The sequence below is a fragment of the Cyprinus carpio genome, chromosome B1 (genome assembly GCF_018340385.1).
Source record: "Cyprinus carpio isolate SPL01 chromosome B1, ASM1834038v1, whole genome shotgun sequence".
In the NCBI taxonomy this organism is placed as follows: domain Eukaryota; kingdom Metazoa; phylum Chordata; class Actinopteri; order Cypriniformes; family Cyprinidae; genus Cyprinus; species Cyprinus carpio.
Window position 1 is genome coordinate 3,495,187 of NC_056597.1, and position 20,268 is coordinate 3,515,454.

Here is a 20,268-nt window from a genome sequence, read left to right on the forward strand (position 1 = left end):
GGCTTCAGAGGATTACAATAAAGCACATCACAGTCTGTGAGAAAGCAGCACAAAAAGCACTACTAACAGCCCTAAGGGTCTCTGCGGGGCATTAGAAAGAGCTGGTCACCAGCAGAAACCTTCAAATGCATACATTTGTACTTTACAGTTGTCCTGTGAATTCATATTTATAGGATACTGTGACTATGACAGATTTCACATGATGTAATGTTTACAGACCATGGTCCAACACAATAAAGTTAAACAAAGGAGTCACGGAAGGCTTTTGAGCAGGAACCGTGCTATAGTTTTCTTATTAAAGTCTGAACAACATGTTCAGATTACAGAGGAGCTGACTCATGAGACCCGTGAGGTTACACGAGTAATAGTGCAATCTTTAGGGATTCATCCTATGGCGTGACAGTGAACACACTACAGAAATACAACTTGAGTGTTAATGAAACGGTAACGCAGAATAGATCGATTATACCTAAAGGTAGAACAAGACAGAAAAACGGGCGAAACTGTAGAATCAATAAATGACTACAACTGTCAATCTACTGCACACACACACACACACACACACACACACACACACACACACACACACACATACACACACACACACACACACACACACACACACACACACACACACACACACACACACACACCACATATATATATATATATATATATATATATATATATAAGCGGGGATATTATCATTATGAGTGACCAGGCGAGAATCACAGGGAGAATATTAAAATGATTATTTTAGTCAATGAATGCATGGTCTAGTACAGGACACTGCTAGAAGAAACAAAATCATTCAGCAGCAGAAATAATTGTAAAAACCTAAACGTATTTTACAAAACTAAACGTGTAATTCAAACTGGGTTAAATAACTTACCGTGTAGAATCTAAGGGAAAGATGTACTAGTTTTTTTCCTGTTGCGGCAGGTGCGTGTATCCGAGTGTAGGTGTGTGTCGGTATCACCGACATTCTGCGCGTCCAGCGCTGCAGCGACGCTCAAAGATGCAGTGCATTACAGCCGGAGGACACACTACGCATGCGCGTGTGCCGTGTGGCGTGTACCGAGCTACAGCGCATGCGCAGTGCGCGCTGTGACTGGCTCAGGTGAATATTTGGGACCGCTGGAGAGTGTGAGGCTGTGTCACCCGCTGGTGACGAGTGTAACGTGATACTACTCAGGCACAAATATTAATATTGACATACAGCGTCGCTGGCTGTTTATTAAACATAAGCAGGTCTATTTGGCAACCATGGAGATGATGGCTCATTGTCCAGATACAAACAGTAATTTAAGGGTTTTAAATAATTCTCAAATAGCCTATAGCGAATCTCATTAACCCTTTTTCCCAAATCCAGTGTCTGGGCTGTAGTAATTTGCATGCATTTTGCTTTTCAGGGAAACAAAATGAAGCTGAGCACTTTTAGGCACTAGAGTCAAGCATTCTCATATTTCTTCATTTGAATGAATTTTGGTTTTGAGGTTTTAAATTTTTTCTGTATTTGGGTCTTCGATTCCTGTGAAGAATGTATTCATTTATGTATTTTTAGATACTACCATCTTTATCAGCAAGGCACATAGCCTACATATAGATATAGCCTATCAAATGTTTTATAGTTAACGAGTTTATTAAAATTTTAAATGATTTAATATGTAAAATGGTGTGTAATTCGGAGATGGGCAGACCTACGAGGATTAATTCTCATGTGTAGGCTACTACTGGATACACTGTACTCAGATCAGTTAAATAAAGTCTGACAGGTTTTATGAGGCCTTGCAGAAAAAGGACAGAGGCACTATTTCCCTCACTTAAAATCCATCTACACATTCACAGCGTCATCATTAAATGATGACTAAATGAGTTTATAAAAGCATAGGACCACTAGAAGACCTCGACAAACTTCCTGGAGAGCCCAGATAAGTCTTTAAATTATGTATTTAAATCTAGTTATATTAACATATAAACTGACAGAAAATAAAGATACATTAAACTGGCATTATATTTTTGAGTTTGTATTACAACAGAAGTACTATAGGTACATATAAGTTCAAATAGGAGGATCTTTAAATATTTTCTTGGACAAATGGTGGCTTTGGATTCCAAAAAGTTAAGAACCACTCAGTGATTATGTAATCCCTGCATAAAGTCTGTGAAAACGCTAAGTGAACTAGTAAGAAAGGCAACAGTGCCCTCTGTAGGCAGAATTCTGTCTTTACTTTATTAGAAAGCGTATGTGGTAATAGATCCTGTCAACTGAAACAATGTTACAAGGCAAAGACTGTTTTAATTACTCCAGAAACCAGAAAGGGTGTCAGGTGTAATGGGGTAAAAGAACTAATACTTACCACTGAAAGGATTTAATAAAAAGAGAGTTATACACAAGACTTAAGAATGAAAAGTTTTATTTTCTCCCATGATTCAACATTCAGATCTTTTCTGCCCTTAAACACCTGATCCATCGTTTATCAACAAACCCTCTAAAAAAGCAGCACACAGCAAAGTTCTTTTATACCCAAAGTGAAATACAAGATTTTACAAATAATATATATAGATGTGACTATGCATGTCAGTCAGTTCTCACACATTTACTGTACATTGGTGTCTGTCTGCTGCTAAGACAGAACTGAAGTCACACAGAATCTAAAGGTAGTTATTGTACATCAAATGAAAAGAGGCAAGACAAGGAGAACCAGGTGTGCTGATGTTGTAAGAGTCTCCAAGAATAAACAACTGCATTATTTTGTATTCAAGATATAAATCTTAACATTCCATTTGGCATCCATATTTTTATAATTTGTTCTACATTCAATTCTTTGACATAGTTTTCCCCCCATGTATATAATGGTAGAAGCTTTTTTAAATGCCCAAATCTAAAGCTTTTCCAGGTTAGTATGTTAGATCATCCGAGCTGATACTGGGGTTATCAAATTTGATTTTACACTTCTGTGTTTAAAGAGTTAACTCACTGAACACTTATAAGAGGGGAATGATTCAGAAGAGCTCGTCTTCCTCTGACATGTAAAAAAAAAAGAAGTAATAATTACATTTAAAAATGAATGAAGAAAATAGAGATAAACAGAGAAAGAACAACAAAACCCAAACGGATATAAACAGCCGAGGCAGCTGACATGATATTTCATGTCAAATTAATTTGGTTTACATTTTGTACAAAAGTTTCCTGGCTTAGCTATTGAAGAAATGGAATGCAAAGAAAGGTTGCTTAAAAAAAAGAGGTAAAACAGATTGTAATTTCAAGTTAAATAGAGGTTGCTGGTCTATATGCATGTGTGATTATCCTGGATTGCAAACATGGCTGTGTTTATTGGTTCATTCTGTGGTCTGTATGGTAATGAGAGTATTTGTTATTTACAACTCCTGACAACACTGAAGATGATTCAAATTGATGATTGACAAAGAGCAAGGCACATCAAGTCGGAATCGAAGCCCCATCCCCTTTCAATTAGATCTACAAAAGGTTCACTTTAAAAATGTATAGCAAAAAAAGCCAGAAGTTGAGAGTTTATAACCTCTGATTATTCTGCATTTTTGTGACAGTAAATGCAGCAGAGCAAAACTTAAAGTTTGAACTAAAATGGCCTACCTTTCAGATCAATATGCCCTGTAAGGCGGCAGTATGGAAATTTATGTCAATGTATTTGATAACAATATAACAGTCCAGTTACATAAAAAAAAAAGATTAGGAGAGGTTGACACCAGTGAGGTCTAGAAAAAGATGAAAAGGCAAATTTTAAGTAGAATTAAGTGTCAGACTGCTTTTTAGTCCAAGACCAATTTAAATTGAATAATCTTTTTTTCAAAAATACTATTTTAAAGTCTGTACAACATTCATAAGGCCCCTAATTTCTTCCTGCTTCCTGTTTAACTGTATTTTGTCTACCATTAAAGTGCTGGTAACTTGATTCAAAAACAACAAGATTGTTTTTGTTGCGCAAGAGAGTGCAAACTCTCAGACAAAAGAAAAAGCATTTATTTAAAAACTAAACTTCAAGTGTAAAGTCAGACATAGCAAGGACAAAGAGAGGAGTTAAATATTTCTCTTTTATCGAAATGGTTTCCTGTCATACATTTATTGACAGGTTTTAGTGTCCTGAAAGTTGTAAAAAGGGAAAGGAGTGATAGCGAGACATTTTTGCTTTATGGATTTGGTTTCCTTATGGAGTGCTGTGCTCTGCTCTCCGCTCTGGATTATACGATCGGATTCAATCAGTGCTCCTCGAGCCAAGAGGGGGTTTCTCCTCCTGGTAACTTTAGTTTGATGTGGAACTGTTTAAGGGTCTGTTCCAGCTGCTGTTGGTTGCCTGCGAAGTATGCGGCGATGGCGTTGTGGAAGAGAATCAGCTGGTTGTGTAAAACCTTCACCTTAAAGAAAAGGGAATGAAAACTGTAATTCACACACTGAGAACATAAATCATAACTCACAATACTGAAAAGGAAAGAAAAAACAGTTTGAGCATGCAACTGGGCATGTCAAGCATGGGACCCCCCCCCAACCTTTATTTAACAGGAACACCCAGACAAAAAGTGTAAATTAATTGGTAAAGTGTAAATTGAGTGAATAATAATAATAATAATAATAATAATAATAATAATAATAATAATAATAATAAATGATGATTATTTATTATTTACACATTTTATTATAAGCCGTTTCAACACATACATGTTTTAACCAAAAAAAAAGGACAGCACTTTTAGAGTTCATCCCACTATAGATAATATTTAAGATATTTTGGATGAAAACCAGGAGGCCTGTGACTGTCCAATAGACTGCCAAGTAAATAACAGTGTCATGGTCCATAAAAGATATGAAAGTCATCATCAGAATACTCCATCTGCCATCAAACGTGCAATCTGGGTTATATGAAGCGATGGAACACTTTTTGTAAGCGAAGAAAACAAAAAAAAATGACTTTTTTCAATAATTTGTCAACAGTCTCCTCTGTGTCTCTCCATATAACCCTATGCTGTGTATGCTCTTCTGTGTCATCCACGTCTGATGGCAGATGGAGTATTCTGACGTTGACTTTCATAACCTTTTATGGACCTTGACACTGTTATTTACTTGGCAGTCTATGGGACAGTCTCAAGCCTCCCGGTTTTCATCCAAAATATCTTAAATTGTGTTCCGAAGACGGACAAAGCTGTTACGGGTTTGGAATGACATGGGGGTAAGTGATTAATGACAAAATTTTCATTTTGGGGTGGAGTATCCCTTCAACTCTGATAAATCAGTATATTAGAATGATTTCTGAAGAATCATGGGACACTGAAGACTGGAGTAATGGCTGCTGAAAATTCAGCACTGCGTCACAGAAATCAAATAAAAATTTTTTTTAAAGTATATTAAAATAGTAAACTAATACTGGAAATTGAAATATTATTTCAAAATATTTCATTTTTTCTGTATTTTTAATCAAATAATTACAACTTTAATGAGATTAAGAGACTCAATCGAGACTCGACACAGAGATAAAAAAAAAAAAAACACTAAAAAACCCTACTGATCCCCAATATATATATATATATATATATATATATATATATATATATATATATATATATATATATATATTGTATTTTTTGCTGATTATACTGTAAAATGGGGCTGGTAATGTCTAGGCAACTGCAGTGATAACCAGCAATTTTTATGTTTATTATACATTATCTGAACAGTAAATATCTTTTTTTTTCCCAACAGGATATCTTAGTCAACTTGAAAGGGCCTTTGCAACATCTTTACTTTTGTAATGTGATGCATTGTTTCCAAGTAAGCAGGATATTGAACAAGAAAGGTTGAAAAACAAGAGAGTTTGGTTAGGATCAGCCAAAACTGAAAGTTGTTTCGGAGGTGAAGCAAGTTAATATTTTTTTAAATATTAAAGAAACATCTGCACCACATTTTACAAGCTACAATTAGGTACAGAATAACCTATATAACCTGTAAGCAGTTAACAGTAGCAGTGTTTGGGAAACTCATTATTTCAGCAAATGGCATTTAACTTACATTTAATTTGGTCGATATAGTGCAAAAAAGTATGAAATATTCAAATATTAACTTGACTACTTTGTAAATTATCATAGTATAAAAGACATATTATTTATTATTATTTATGAGATACATTCACCTACCTTATTTTCCTCCAGAAACTTGAGTTTGACTGAGACATCATTGCGCATCTTTTCATATTTTTCTCGTTGGATCTGGAACTGTTGCTGAGACAGCTCGATCTTCGGGAGTGTGTTGGCATCCCGTGGACCCAGATTGAGCTCCTCTAAATCTGTGCGATATGCGTCATACTCAATCCTACCAAAAGAGCACAGACCTTGCTGAATAAGAACTGTTTTGGTCAAAAATATAACAGAAAAATAGTATATAGTGGTTTGTAAAGATATGTTCAGACCTTGCTGCTTCATATTGCTTAATGTTGATCAAGGTGTCCTCTATAGTTTTATCCACTAGAGTTTTAACATTGGAGATAAAGAAGTTGATAGCTCCCAACAGAGTTTCTCCATTTTTCGCCAGGAGTTTTTGGGTTTCAGCATTGTAGCCAAATTCCTCCTAAAACACATAAATAGAGTTTACATCTATATTTGCTTCTACTAAAAGAACACACAGAAATATATAAACAGCTAGGCAGCAAAACACTGCAAATACTGCATTGAGACTTTGCCCTCTCTGCATATAAATTAATTAAAATGAAATGTTACTCCCCAAGAGTCCAATTCACTCTATAACCAGCCCAGTCATAAAGTATTTAGTATTCGTGGTGGTTCTGGGAACATCAATACCAAAGTGTATCCAAAACAGTCCATGAATAAATTATACTGTATGGAAGGCATCCAGTTATTTTGTCAGAACTGAAACAGTTGAAAATCCATATATGCCACGCAGTCTTCACAAAAGCATTTGTGTTGGATTAGAGTGAAATATTTCTGTATTTAAATTACATATTACTGTATTTATTTTATATATTACTTTTTTAATGTTGCCAGCCTCTATGGTTATTTTCTTATATATCCAAGAAAATAACTGCTATAATATATAAATGCTGTCAATTGATTAAAAACATTTTTTTTTTCAATTAACTGCGATTAATTGCATGTTAATATATTTATACTGTCATAATTTCACCCTGAATCTCCAAATTAATGTAGAAACAACAAATTTTGGTACATTTTAAAGTGTTTAATGGCATATTTTTACTAATTAAAAGTCCATCCATCATAGAAAAGATTATGGATGTTACAGATCGATATTTTTCTTACACAAACACATCCATTCACTTCAGAAGGCCTTAATTAACCGCTGGAGCCATGTGGTGCACTTTTTTATTACAGATGGATGCAGTTTCACTTCAAAATCTCAACCATTTTACACCATTCACTGCCATCAAAAAGCTTGGAAGAGCCAGGACAACTTAACGTTTTTAGAAAGTCATATACACCTAGGATGGCTTGAGAGTGAGTAAATTGTGGGGTAATTTTCATTTTTGGGTGAACTATAACTTTATGATGCATTTTCCGCTCAATTTTATCCATTAATTATAGCCATTCAACATTACAGTATAACTGCAAGCCATTATTTGTAATATTTTTCTGGGCTCATCTGCTTTTCTGTGTATAATATAAACTGTAAACAGATTTGGTATTTTTAATTCACCATCTTCATTCGCCTATCTTAAGCGTTTTCATTGGGGGAGAAAAAGCTTAACGTGCAGGGCGTTGCATTCATATTCTGGGCTATTCTGCTTTATTCATAGTAATATTATTAATAAGGTTATTTATCAGTATTTATTATCATCGAATTTGGTCTTCCAATGTCACTGTTTTAAAACATTAAGCCACATTTTTTTCTTGAGAAAATCAAACTATTGCCATTGGTATCATCAGATATCATTCTCGATAATAGGATATCGGTAAGCACATGTACCAAATTTGACAACCAGAAAGTGTGTACTGATGTTATTTTTAAACAGTATTGTTTTGCCATTTAAAACGTAAAAAAAACATGTAGGATTTTTGTGAGATGGTCTGAGATTGCTGGTTCTGTGAATAAGTGAAGAGTGAAGTGAAAAACATTGAAATGTGTGTGTATCTGTTATAATTCAATTTAAAGGGTTACTTGAAATGTGTGTGTATCTGTTATAATTAATTACTCACCCCCATGTCGTTCCAAACCCGTAAAAGCTTAGTTCGTCTTCAGAACACAATTTAAGATATTTTCGATGAAAACAGGGAGGCTTGAGACTGTCCCATAGACTGCCAAGTAAGTAACACTGTCAAGGTACAGGAAAGTATGAGAAGCATCAACAGAATAGTCCATCTGCCATCAGTGGATCAACCGTAACGTTATGAAGCGACGAGAAAACTTTTTGTACACGAAGAAAACAAAAATAACGACTTTATTTAACAATTCCTCTCCTCTGTGTCTCTCCTGGAAGTGAAGAGTGATGTGAAAAACATTGAAATGTGTGTGTATCTGTTATAATTCAATTTAAAGGCTTGGTCTGTTTCAAGCCTCCCTGTTTTCATCCAAAATATCTTAAATTGTGTTCCGAAGATGAACAAAGCTTTTACGGGTTTGGAACGACATGGGGGTAAGTGAATAATGACAACATTTTCATTTTGCGATGGTGTATCCCTTTAAAGAGCAAAATAACTTTCCACTGTGGGGAAAAATGCATACTAAAAGATACTTAATATCCATTTTAAATAAACACTGATTCTGATTTTGTATAAAATCAAGAGTACTTACATGTAGCTCGGGTGTCTTGAGACTAAGGTCGGCAAACGCGTCACCCAGCTGTCTCTGCGTCTGCAGCATCTGCGCTAGCTGAGTGCAAAGTGTCTGCGCCAGCTTGATAACATGCTCATACTTTCGTTTGTTGTCCCGAAGAATCTCGATCTGTGCCTCCAGCTCCAGATCAACCGTACGGGAGCCACGACCTAACTTCTCGGACAGAATTTGCTTAGTGCACTGTGGGGAGGAGAATAGGATACAAAATACGTTAACAAAATGGGCAATATTAAGAGAAAAATAAATATTTACAGGGCTGCAAAAGATTGAGGTGGGCACAGAGGATACAAAGAATGCTGTGTCTTTTTTGTCAGCAATATTATAGAGAACATATGAAATTATGGGGAGAATATTTCAAAGGGATCATGACTGGGAAATGTCACAAACCAGACTAAACTTGCTCATGTGCTAACTTAAACACCACGACTCTTAAGCACTGTGCTCTGTTCTGTTTCAAGTACCTCAAACCCAAACAGACTTGTGTGAGACATGCGAGATGCATGAGATATGCTTGAGACCTTTTTTAATGAACACAGAAGGCATCATAACCACTATGGCAGAAATCACTCACTTTGTAAGTGTTGATGCTCCACTTCCTCACCAGCTCCAGTTTCTCTATGGCAGGACTCTTTATGTCATCAGCAAGGACCACTGCTCCTCCCATCTGCTGCTCTCTCAAAGCACCTGATGACAGAATGACATCTGTTAACTGACATGAGAAATGACTCTGATATTATATTACTCCTCTACTCTTATTGAGACACACTGGCATAAACTATTAACACTAAAATGTCATCTGATATGATAAAATTATGATAATTGGCTAAATCAAGTCAGTCAAAATCCAGGAACTCCCAAAATTAACATTCAATACAATTATGTTTGACAAATCACATCTCTGTTGCTACTTATTTAAAAAATGTTGTTATCGTTAAAAACAAACTACTGGAAAACATTTTTGTTAACTGAAATAAAATATAAGATGAAAAACCTAAACTAAATTAAAATTAGAAATGTTGCCTTGGAGTAACTTTAACTGAAGTAACTTTAAACTGACTTACTATCTCCCGGTTTCACAGACGAGGCTTAAGCCTAGTCCTAGACTAAAATGCAAATCTGAGCTGTTTCAACTGAAATAAACGTGCACTGACTGATTTTAAAACATGCCAGTGCCTTTGTTTTGTCTTAAGATGAACACCAGTCATGTTTTTTTTTCTAAGGCATGTTTATAAAAATTTCTTTAAATATCCTAATTGAACTATGGCTTAATCCTGGCTTAGGCTAAGCCCTGTCTATGAAACTAGGCCTATAATTACTAACTAAAATAAACTAAAAAGAAACATAAAAACAAACAAACAAAAAAAAAACAATTAGGAACAGCTATTTTGGAAAAATGTAAAAATTAAGCTAAAATTAAACTGAAAACTGAAAATATAAAAATAAATGATAATACTAAAATAACAGACACAGACAGGAGTAACACTAGACTAAAGCTTAAGTGAAACATGCTTTTTTTCGGCAACAGAGACAGTGGGGAAACAACTAAATCAATGTATTGTTTTGGATTATAAAAGATCTGAGGGAAAAAGTGAATTTTTTTTAATTTAATTTTATTTTTTAAACTTTATATTTTGCGATCAGACAGAAAGGCAAAAGGTTACAGGGTGGTCAGCCGAGACGAATAAGTGAGCCTCAACTCCAAAGCTTTTAAAGGGGAAAGCAGCAAGAAGGAAGAAAACAGGCCTGGAAATCACCGAGTTGGCAGAATTTAATAAAACACCATCATAAAGTTACAACCTACCAATCTAATGCGTTACAACTAAACAAAAGTGGAAAATGAAGTCAATTATTATATTTGTTGAGGATTTTAACAGGCATCACTGGAATCTACTAGAAAAACCATGTCTTTATGATGGTCCAGCCTGAAACTGACAGTGCAGCGTTAGTAAGGAAGAGATGAAGGAATGCAGATCCATGCGTGACGTCTTCTGTTACGGTATGTGGTACCTTTCTGTGTCTCCACCTGACTATCGCTGATGCTGCGAGCTAGCCGGCTGGCTGCTGCAGGACTGGGGACAACTTTAGGTGTGGTGGCCTGGAATGGCGACCCTAAAAATGGTCAGTGATGAATTTTTATGATTTATACACCAAGTCTTTTTGGTTAACTACAGCCACAGAGGAAGTGTCCATCCACCCATCAAAATCAAAATAAATAAATAAAAAATACAAACAAAATGTATTGATTGTTTGACCCATGTTGTTTATGGAAAGCATATAATGCAATATTAAACATTGCAATAAGAGTGTGGCTACAGTATCAAACTTATTACGTTAAAATGTCTACCCAAATTACACTACCATTCAAAAGTTTGGGGCCAGTAAGAATTCAAATCAATTAATACTTTTGTTCAGGAAGGATGCATTAAATTATTTAAAGTGACTGTAAAAACGTCTTACAAAAATTATATTTCAAATAAATGCAGTTGTTTTGAACTGTCTATTCATCAAAGTATCCTGAAAAAAATGTATCACTGTTTCCACAAAAATATTAAGCAGTAAATCTGTTAACATATGAGCATAGAAGAATGATTACTGAATGATCCTGTGACACTGAAAACTGGAGCAATGGCTGCTACTTAGTTTTGCCATCACAGAAATAAGTCACATTTTAATACATATTTAAACAGAAAACGGTTCTTTTAATTTTTATTAATATTTTACGATATTTCAGTTTCTGCTGCATTTTTAATTAAACGGATTCAACTTCAAAATATTAACCATATGAGCAGGTTTCAATTATTACAGGGCTTGTTTAAATACACAAATCTTATATGTACAGTGTAAACATCACAAGGAAAATCTGAAATAGATCTGCACTCTGCAGCAAACTTATGAAATGCGCTCCATAGTCTCCTAAGCTAACAAGTGATAAGAGAAATATAGAGGAATAATAAAAAGGGTGGTCAGCAATTAAACCCAACTAATGACAGGTTGCCATGTTTCCGAGCCAATTAATTCACACAGTAGATGAGGATGAAATAATGAAATGGGAAGCAGATGTAAATAATAATAATAATAAAAAAAAAAGATCACAGATGGCTCTGTAATGCGACAGGAACACCTTTCTTTTCAAATTCAAATTCTCCCTCTCTAAACAACACACTCAAACAGAAACCCAGACAAACAAACATGGGTTCACATTAGATGCACCAGATAGTGAGAGGATATTGAAGCCATTCAATTACAGTCTACTAACCTAATGATGGAAAAAAAAAACCCTAGCCTCATCTTATTTATTACAATGAAAGAAAGTGTTTTAAATGATAAACATTTTACCATTGTCTGTATATAATCTTATGTAAGCACATATGTTTGTGCGTTAACTGTAGCATGCCGAGTCATTGTATGTATTTGTGTGAAGGACAAAGGCAAATTATATTCAGGTTCAATGCATTCTTAGTGTTGTACCTGTATATGGCCCCACTTGGACCACTCCCTCATTCACTGCATAGTTTTCAGGTGAATTGTGGGAGTGTGATCTGATTGGTCCAGAGGAGACATTGTGTGGCACATCCTTGAAAGAAAAAACAGGGAGAACAAGAAACAAGAATAAAAATGAATGACATTCAAGAAAGATATCACAAAGCAATTTGCATAACAATGCAATGTTTTCTACGGTTTTCCTTTTAGTTTTAACTGTTAATCATTAATTTCAAAACAGCATAATTTGTGTTCAATTCTGTTGCAAAATAACAAGTTTTGACTTTTTAAAATTATCTAAACTCTGTAATCGCAGGGTTAAAGCATATTATGCACCAAGCATATTATCTATGAAAATGTAGCCAAGTAACTGCTCTGTTTGTTTTAAGTCAAATAATAGCGTCTCTTCTTCACTCCAAAACGTTTTTTCCCCCTCAGACACTGAAATTAAATACAGTAAGTGTGTGCATGTGTGTGAAAGTTTCTGTGACTGTACAAAGTTCATGAATATTTAATGCAGTAAGCACTAATTAATTTATAATTGGTCGTCTGTTGCTAACCAACTCGCTGTATCATTCTAGCACCATTGTTTTACATTTGGCAACACCAAATGTATGCATGTATAAAAATAAGGGTTAAAAGAGGTACTAGGCATCATTTAAAATTATTTGTGTGAAACATTTCTTTAACTAGATACATTTAAGAGATGCCCAGGGGATTCACAATGTCTAGTTCTTCTGCTTAATGTGAAGAAAGCCCACACTAAACACAATTTCCTCAAGGTTAAAAAGACTACAACAAGTAGTAGAAAGCTAATCAAGCTAGTTTTGATGTTGCTGCGAAACAGTTAGTCAGTAAAAGTACAGTTTACCGTATATATGGTTGCTAGACATGACAGCCTTTTAGTTTAATAATAAACCACAAGTTCATTGGCTGGTTGGGATGCTGGCACATATTTTTGAGTTAACAAGGAGAAGTCAAGCTAAGAATAAATGCCAACCCGGATATATAGAGGTAGGGCTGGGCAAACCAACATAATCCATAAAACAATATATTCAACAATAGCAACTCTGGCTTATCAGTACATATTTTTGAGTTTCTGTCTATACAGTATATATATATAGTCTTATTAGACTGTAACAATATAATTATTGTCAAATATTTTAAATAATTGGGAACATAACTACAGTCACGGGACACATTGACACTTATATGATTGTCATTGTGTGTCATCAGTACACAGCACTTTGGAAACATGCATATCCACACATTCTGTGTTCAGATGGCACCATTGTTAGTTGACTTCTGCTCAGGGCAAGAACAGAATTAGAGAGTGATGGGTGGTTTTATTCTGTGTAGGAACTTGACTTACCCTGTGAGACACTTCCTCATGACTCCTCATGTCTGCTTCTCCGTTTCTGGTGACTGAGATGTGAGCAGCCTGGCTTCTGTGGGCCTCCTCTGCCATAGCCACCTTTAATACATACACACACCATATTAATAACTAGGAGAACTAGGAAAAATCAATGTTAAAGCTGTCAAGCTGAGAGTTCAGATGCAGAGTGCTACCACCACCAGAAAGCTTTAGCACAACCGTAGCTTGTCAAGACTTGTTAAGTTTTAACTGCAGCACCACAAGCAAAGAAAATGCATCTATAGAAAACTAAACGGATCAGGTCTGCTGCTGTTTTAAAATAATTATTTAACAGCAACAGGGAAACAGAACTATTAGTGAATCAAAAACTCAAAGTACAGAGAGAACAGCCAAGTCTAACTACACTGCCATCTGGTGATCATTTTTATCAGGGACTGATAAACACATTTTCATATACAGTACTGTTTAAAAGTTTGGCATGAGTAAGTTTTTTTTTTTTTTTAAGAAAGACAGAAATATACACTTTTATTAAAAACACTATTATTATACTCTTTTAGAAACACAACACTTCAGTATGTGTCCAGGTCTGAGTCACAGCTGAACAGTAGCGCATGTGTTCTAGACACAGGCACACAGCTCCTTCTGGGATGTCCCAAAACCACACCCTCTCTTGCTTCCCCTCCTTTCCTGTCCATCCAACTTTGTCACATCAATAAAAAAGGCATAGAAATCTGAGAAATAATTAGTAATAATGATTATGATATATCATATTTTATAATAGTTAATTTTGATACATTTATAAATAATTAATTTAATGGAATACTGAAACTTTTCTTTGTTCATCTACATAAAATCACAAAGAATGACGTGATGACCACAAGTTCATCAATAATCCTTTAAGGGGATAAAACAGCCTAGTGACTAAAGCACAATGTGACGGATGGTGAAATTAAGCATAAGCTAATCAGACATCCAAGGATAACCTCGACAGTTCAGCTCCTACCACTCTTTCAATGACAAGCTGGAAAAAAATAAATTAATAATAACAGGCTTTGGGCTCATTGTAAGGAAAAAAAAAAAAAAACAAAAAAATCAAACCTCACTTCTATACTTTATACAATGACAAGAGTAGAACGTGAGAGCAATAGCACGTGAAAAGTCATTAACAAGATAAAGCATACGTGACTTTGCATCAGAAGGTTGTGTGCCAAATGGTTAAGAAGATTGCTGATGAGCTTTGTGGACAGTCTTTAAATACGCCAATAAAATGTCCACTGCATTACAGTAAGTCCAAAGGTGGTTTTAATGACACAACCAAAGCGAGACTTCAATTTACACTGAATTTTTCTGAAAAAGACAACACATGGACAAGACAAAATGGACAACAAACCAATCACTCAAACCAGGAGCTACAGTATAGCAGCAATAGCTGACAAATGATGAACACAGAGCCAGATGCGGGAGTGAGAGTGGACACAGTGATCCACATCATGTTATACTGTGGAAAAGTAGCAAGATCTTGAATAACAGATAAAATAGTGAACATCGGTATATAAAAAAAGCAGGTAAAAATATCAAAAAGTAATTTCTGGCCTATGCCTATTTTGAAAAGATGGCACGTGGTTGAAAGGATGGGCCTCTGTGGTCTTATGGTTATACTTTCAAGACAGTGTGATATTTGCATATTTTACATACTGATGTATGGTACAGACCACTTGTCTGGTAGGTTTCTATTGTAAATGTATTACTGTTATTCAGAGAATTGTACAGATCTGTCCAGTGACACAAATTTCTGTTACCTAGAAGTTGACGATTCTTTTTTTAATTTATTGCTGATGACTGATAAATGTTTCTATATTGCTTCGAAACTAGATTGTACAAAAAAAAAAAAAAAAAAAAAAAAATCAAACACAAATAAATGAAATAGTTTGGATGGTGCTATTACAATTTTAAGATCTGCTAAAGATTATAATAAGTGTTAATAAATTATTCAGAGTATGAGTGCAACATACTGTAACAGCAAAGGTAAAAAATAAAAAGAAAAGGTGGAAATTAGCATTCACAAATTGATATCCAAAAATACAGTATATTGACTGCATTACAGATTTACATCCCTACTACAAACATCAATAAATCCAAAAGTGCCTAATTCAGTTACATATGCAAATGAAAGGAAGAAGCAGTTTGTTGTCACTTTTTGGTTTCAGGCTGCAATTCAAGCAACAATTCCTTATTTCAAGGTGGTTTTAGTTTATATATTGCCCTTGCATGAGGCTTAATATATGACTACAAAAAAGGCTATTTAGGTTTGTGTTCTGCTGAGTGGCTCGGTGATTTGAATCTTCAAGACAGGCCACTTGTTTGTCTGGCCGGTGAAAACAGCACACAGTGTCCAGTAACAGTGCATGAATCTTTCAAAGCCACCTGATGCCATCATGCCAGAAGGTCAGTGACTCTAAACTCATTTGATGAATCAAATGTTAATTGTGGTTCTCACTGGTTACTCTTATGAGCAATTCAAATCTGGATAGAGCTGGCACGTCTCTAAACGCCCTTACTTCCAAATGCTTCACAGTCTGTCACTACCAGATTCAATGATTAAAGCGGCATTGATGAACAGTGCCTCGGTCAAGCCCTGCAGAAGAGTTCCCTAGAGTTCAGTTGCTTAGAGACATTAACAAAGAGACCAACAGAAACAACTGCAATCTAATCAGACATTCTGAAGAGCTGTAATCATGAATCTAATAAATGCTCAAAGAAAATGAAAGATGGGTTTCTTAAATTAACCTCTTACTTATCAGAAGAAAAGGAAAGATTTTTAACAAGATAAAGCATCAAGTAAACACTTTCTTATCAGGACAGGCTGTAGAATAATTTGAATCATGCTAATACTGTAGATAAAAGTGCAGTACTGAGTTAAGACAAGCTAAGACAAAAAGTGCTTACAGTTGACAAGAAATGTAATGCAGTGTTAGAAGTGCCCTGTTGTGTAAAAAAAGGTTACATTATTTTTAAATTATTGGTATACATATAGTTCTTGTGCCATAACAGTAGAGTGATTACATGGCATGTTTGCAATTGAAAACAATTAATTTGGTGACATTTTGCAGCAAATAAAAATACATTATATACTAAAATACTGGTACTTTGTTGAGATAATTATTGATAAGTAATTAGAATTGAAAATAAATTGATAATTATTTTCGTGTTATGGCTGATGACCAGTAAGTGGATGCTTTTATACTGTATAAAAATAAATGGCATAATGTGGTGGACAATATAAATACATAATGTAATATATGTTATATACATATATATAAAAAATAAATAAATAAATAAATAAATAAATAAATAAATAAATAAATATATCTATATATATATATATATATATATATATATATATATATATATATATATATATACACATATATACACATACATACACACACATATATATATATATATTTTTTTATGTGCACAATGCACAGCAATAACAAGACAGCAAACTAAAGAAAGAGCACAAAAAAGTAAATTATTTAAATGCAGTATTAATAGCAACAGCCAAGCAAAATTTACCAGAATATGCTAAAGAAACGCACCACCACCTTAAAAATATAAATAAAGGACACCTCACAAAGACATAGAATGAAAGATATGTGCCTCATAATGCTGTAGCATACAGGCAAAGGTCTAGCTTTTTTTAATTCACAGATAACTTGGCTGATTATGTTTACGTAAAATAAAAATCTGAAATAATGGCTGAAATCACAGCAACGTGTATGAGTGAGATCAAGCATAAGCCAAGCTACAGGTCTAACTATATCATTACTGTCACCTTCACATCAGCTTCTGTTGCCACACTGCTTGTTGTTTCAGAATCAGCATTATCCCGAATTATTCCACTAGTTTTACACTGGGCCTGAGAATCCCCATCTTCATCACCAACATCCTCATCCTCACTGTGAGCATAATTGTGGTTTCCAACTTCCTTGTCCTCACTGATGTCAATTTCAGTCATGTGTGCTTCATCCAGGCTGTTTTTTCTGCCCTTTGATTGACTCACAGAATCAGCAGTATTTTGAGGGCCCTGTTCATTAGGGTCCGATTGAGTATCCTGTGAGGCATTCTTCCCAGAGTCAAAACTAGCTTCTGACATTCCTGAAAGTAAACATACATGTGAGCAACTGGCCAAGATTTTTTTCTTCTTGTGCTGAATTCAAGTAAATGTTTATGCATGTCACTCAATTCCATCGAGGCTGAGGTTTCAGGAAGGGATTCTGGCATTATGCTGTAGGCTACATCATGAAACAAACATCTAATAATCATGGTACAGACAACCTGTATTTGTTACAAGTCAATACCCAGGAACCAATGAACCAATGAAAGCTGAGATTTTCAATGAAAGAGCTTGGAAAAAAATGGGTTAGTAAATCAGCACAGGCACATTCTTTCTGACCAAATGTTAGTTTTAATTGCCTTTTATTTAATATTGTTTGACAGAAACTCATATACAATCCTTCGTATAAACTTTAGACTGCATCCTGCATTCCTTTACACAAAGGAATTCGAATTCAGGCCTATACAGGAAATAAATGCTTCAGCTTACTAAATTTACAGCACTTTGTACATTCGTCTTCACTCTCTACACCACCTACACTACTCAAATTCAAAATGTTTATGGTTAAACAAGGAAATAGTTACTTATAAAGCAAACTATACTCATAGGAGAAGAATTAGCCAAACTCTTTTAAGATGAGCTAAAATGCAGCTAATGAATAATGAAATCTATGTCTTTATGTCTTTGCACACAGAGACTCTCCCATGATGCTCATGTATCAGTAAGAGTTGAGTTAACCTAGATACTGGGATTATAGGTTTGTATAATAAAGCTCCAGTTACACACAGTGATATGTTTTCTACAAACCAAGACTCAAATGTCATTTAATTATTGAGTTCTACACATTTTCATATAGAGCGAATAACAATACCAAAAATTATCATTTCAATGCCAAAAGCAACTCCAGATTTTTTATTATGCTTCCTCATATGCAGTAACATTTACATTGTCAATTCTCGTAAGTGTACTGCATGTAATGAAAATGTGTCCTAGTTTTGAAGATTGTTAAACCATCTTGTTCAAGGAAATTGTACATGTGTGTGAACTGTGATACTTTCATTCGTAAGTATCAGTCATTCTGTCAATAACTGGAATAAAATATTCATAAAGTTTATGGATTTAGTTGTAATAGAAGGAGGGGAAATGCAGGTCATAAACAATCGCAGGAAGAAGCTCACTTTTCCTTTAAAAAAAAAAGAAAAAGAAAAAAAAAAAAGAAGCCATGGTCAATAAAATTATGAAACCTATTACGGCCAAGGCTTTGCATACGAACAGTTTACTTAGGTCACGCTTTGTACTCCTCATTGGAGCGTCTAGTCACATGACCTAATTAATATTCATAATCTAAGCCTTTCCCATAGTAGGATTCTTAACTCGCGTCAAGGACACGTAAACGTTTTTTTTTTTTTTTTTTTTTTACTTTTCAGTTTTAAGCGACGGAACAACACGTACATCCCAAAGCAATACAAAGTGTATATTAAAAACCATCGGCTTTATAAACAAGTTGTGTTGTTTAATTATATTGTTTTATTCCTTCCTGGAATTCAATCCCTCGGTGTTGCCTCATTGTTGCGCCCGCACGTCACAAAGTTGCGATTGAGTTACTTCCTTTGCCTGAAGCACTTCAGTCGAGTTATGCGTTACAAAACGCAATAAATCTGCAATTTCACGCTCTATGCCGCGTTTATATCAACGATGCGACCTTCATTAAGCATGAACACAATTCATAGCAAAATTATGAGTGGGTGACATTCAGATTTCTTTGCCAATACTCTTCTCTTCATCTAAGGCGTGAAACGATCTGAACAGAATAGACAGCAAGTCGGCAGTCTGTTATTCTGTCTGACAGCCTGACTGAATTTCCTTTAGTCACTTTTTCCAGTGGTAAGGGAGGCAAAGAAGATCAACCCTGCATACTGAAGCCATCATGCCTGCCATCACACATTCATGAACACCGAAGCAACAGTTGATTGTTCAGCGGCACTCACCTGCACACAGATTACAACTTTTCTCTTTCTTGTTGCACAGCTCTTTTCATAAAAATGGTCTTGGCTTGAGTTTGAGTTGCTGTGTGTATCATTCGATACCCAGCGAATCCCTCCGCAGCTCAGTGAAAGTCTTTTCACACACACCCGGAAGAGGACGTGTGTCAATAGATATACTGGAGCCACAGCATGTCTGTCTCCTAGTGGTCAAACCAACAGTGCCAGCATCGATAAACAAAAACCAGCCTCATTCAGTAACTACAGAACCAACAATATAAATCAAAACCAGTGTTGTTTTGTATTATTATTATATCAGCCTATTTGTTAATATTTTGAATTTGCTTGTTTTTATATTTTATGTTGTCATTTTTAATTTTATTTTTATTTTTTACGTTTTAGTTCTTTTTTGTGCTTCTGTCTTTTTACTAGCTTTATATTTTTATAACTTTAACTTATTTCAGTTAGTTGAAGGCAGCAT

General features: G+C 34.9%; 2 protein-coding genes across 4 annotated transcripts in view; both read right to left on the reverse strand.

The window, feature by feature from the left end:
• The window catches only part of LOC109060603 (FH2 domain-containing protein 1-like), a 38,230-nt gene extending 37,181 nt beyond the window's left edge, over positions 1–1,049 (reverse strand). The window contains exon 1 of the mRNA XM_042716265.1: positions 893–1,049. The gene's annotated coding sequence lies outside the window, so the exon portion shown is untranslated. The remainder of the gene's footprint in view (positions 1–892) is intronic.
• A 1,351-nt stretch (positions 1,050–2,400) lies between these two features.
• LOC109087363 (arfaptin-1-like) lies at positions 2,401–19,974 on the reverse strand. Of its 3 annotated transcripts, XM_019101574.2 has the most exons (10): positions 19,794–19,974; positions 17,524–17,846; positions 13,686–13,787; positions 12,302–12,407; positions 10,841–10,942; positions 9,405–9,517; positions 8,792–9,013; positions 6,438–6,595; positions 6,166–6,340; positions 2,401–4,395 (listed from the first exon to the last, which is right to left on the reverse strand). In XM_019101574.2, the coding sequence occupies exons 2-10, from the start codon at positions 17,842–17,844 to the stop codon at positions 4,240–4,242; spliced, it is 1,455 nt and encodes a 484-aa protein (XP_018957119.2). In that variant the 5' UTR covers positions 17,845–17,846; positions 19,794–19,974; the 3' UTR covers positions 2,401–4,239. The 3 variants fall into 3 exon arrangements, with proteins under 3 accessions (XP_018957119.2, XP_042572201.1, XP_042572202.1); XM_042716267.1 differs by lacking the exon at positions 10,841–10,942; XM_042716268.1 differs by lacking the exon at positions 17,524–17,846 and having other exon boundaries at positions 19,794–19,972.
• Between the last annotated feature and the right edge of the window lie 294 nt (positions 19,975–20,268).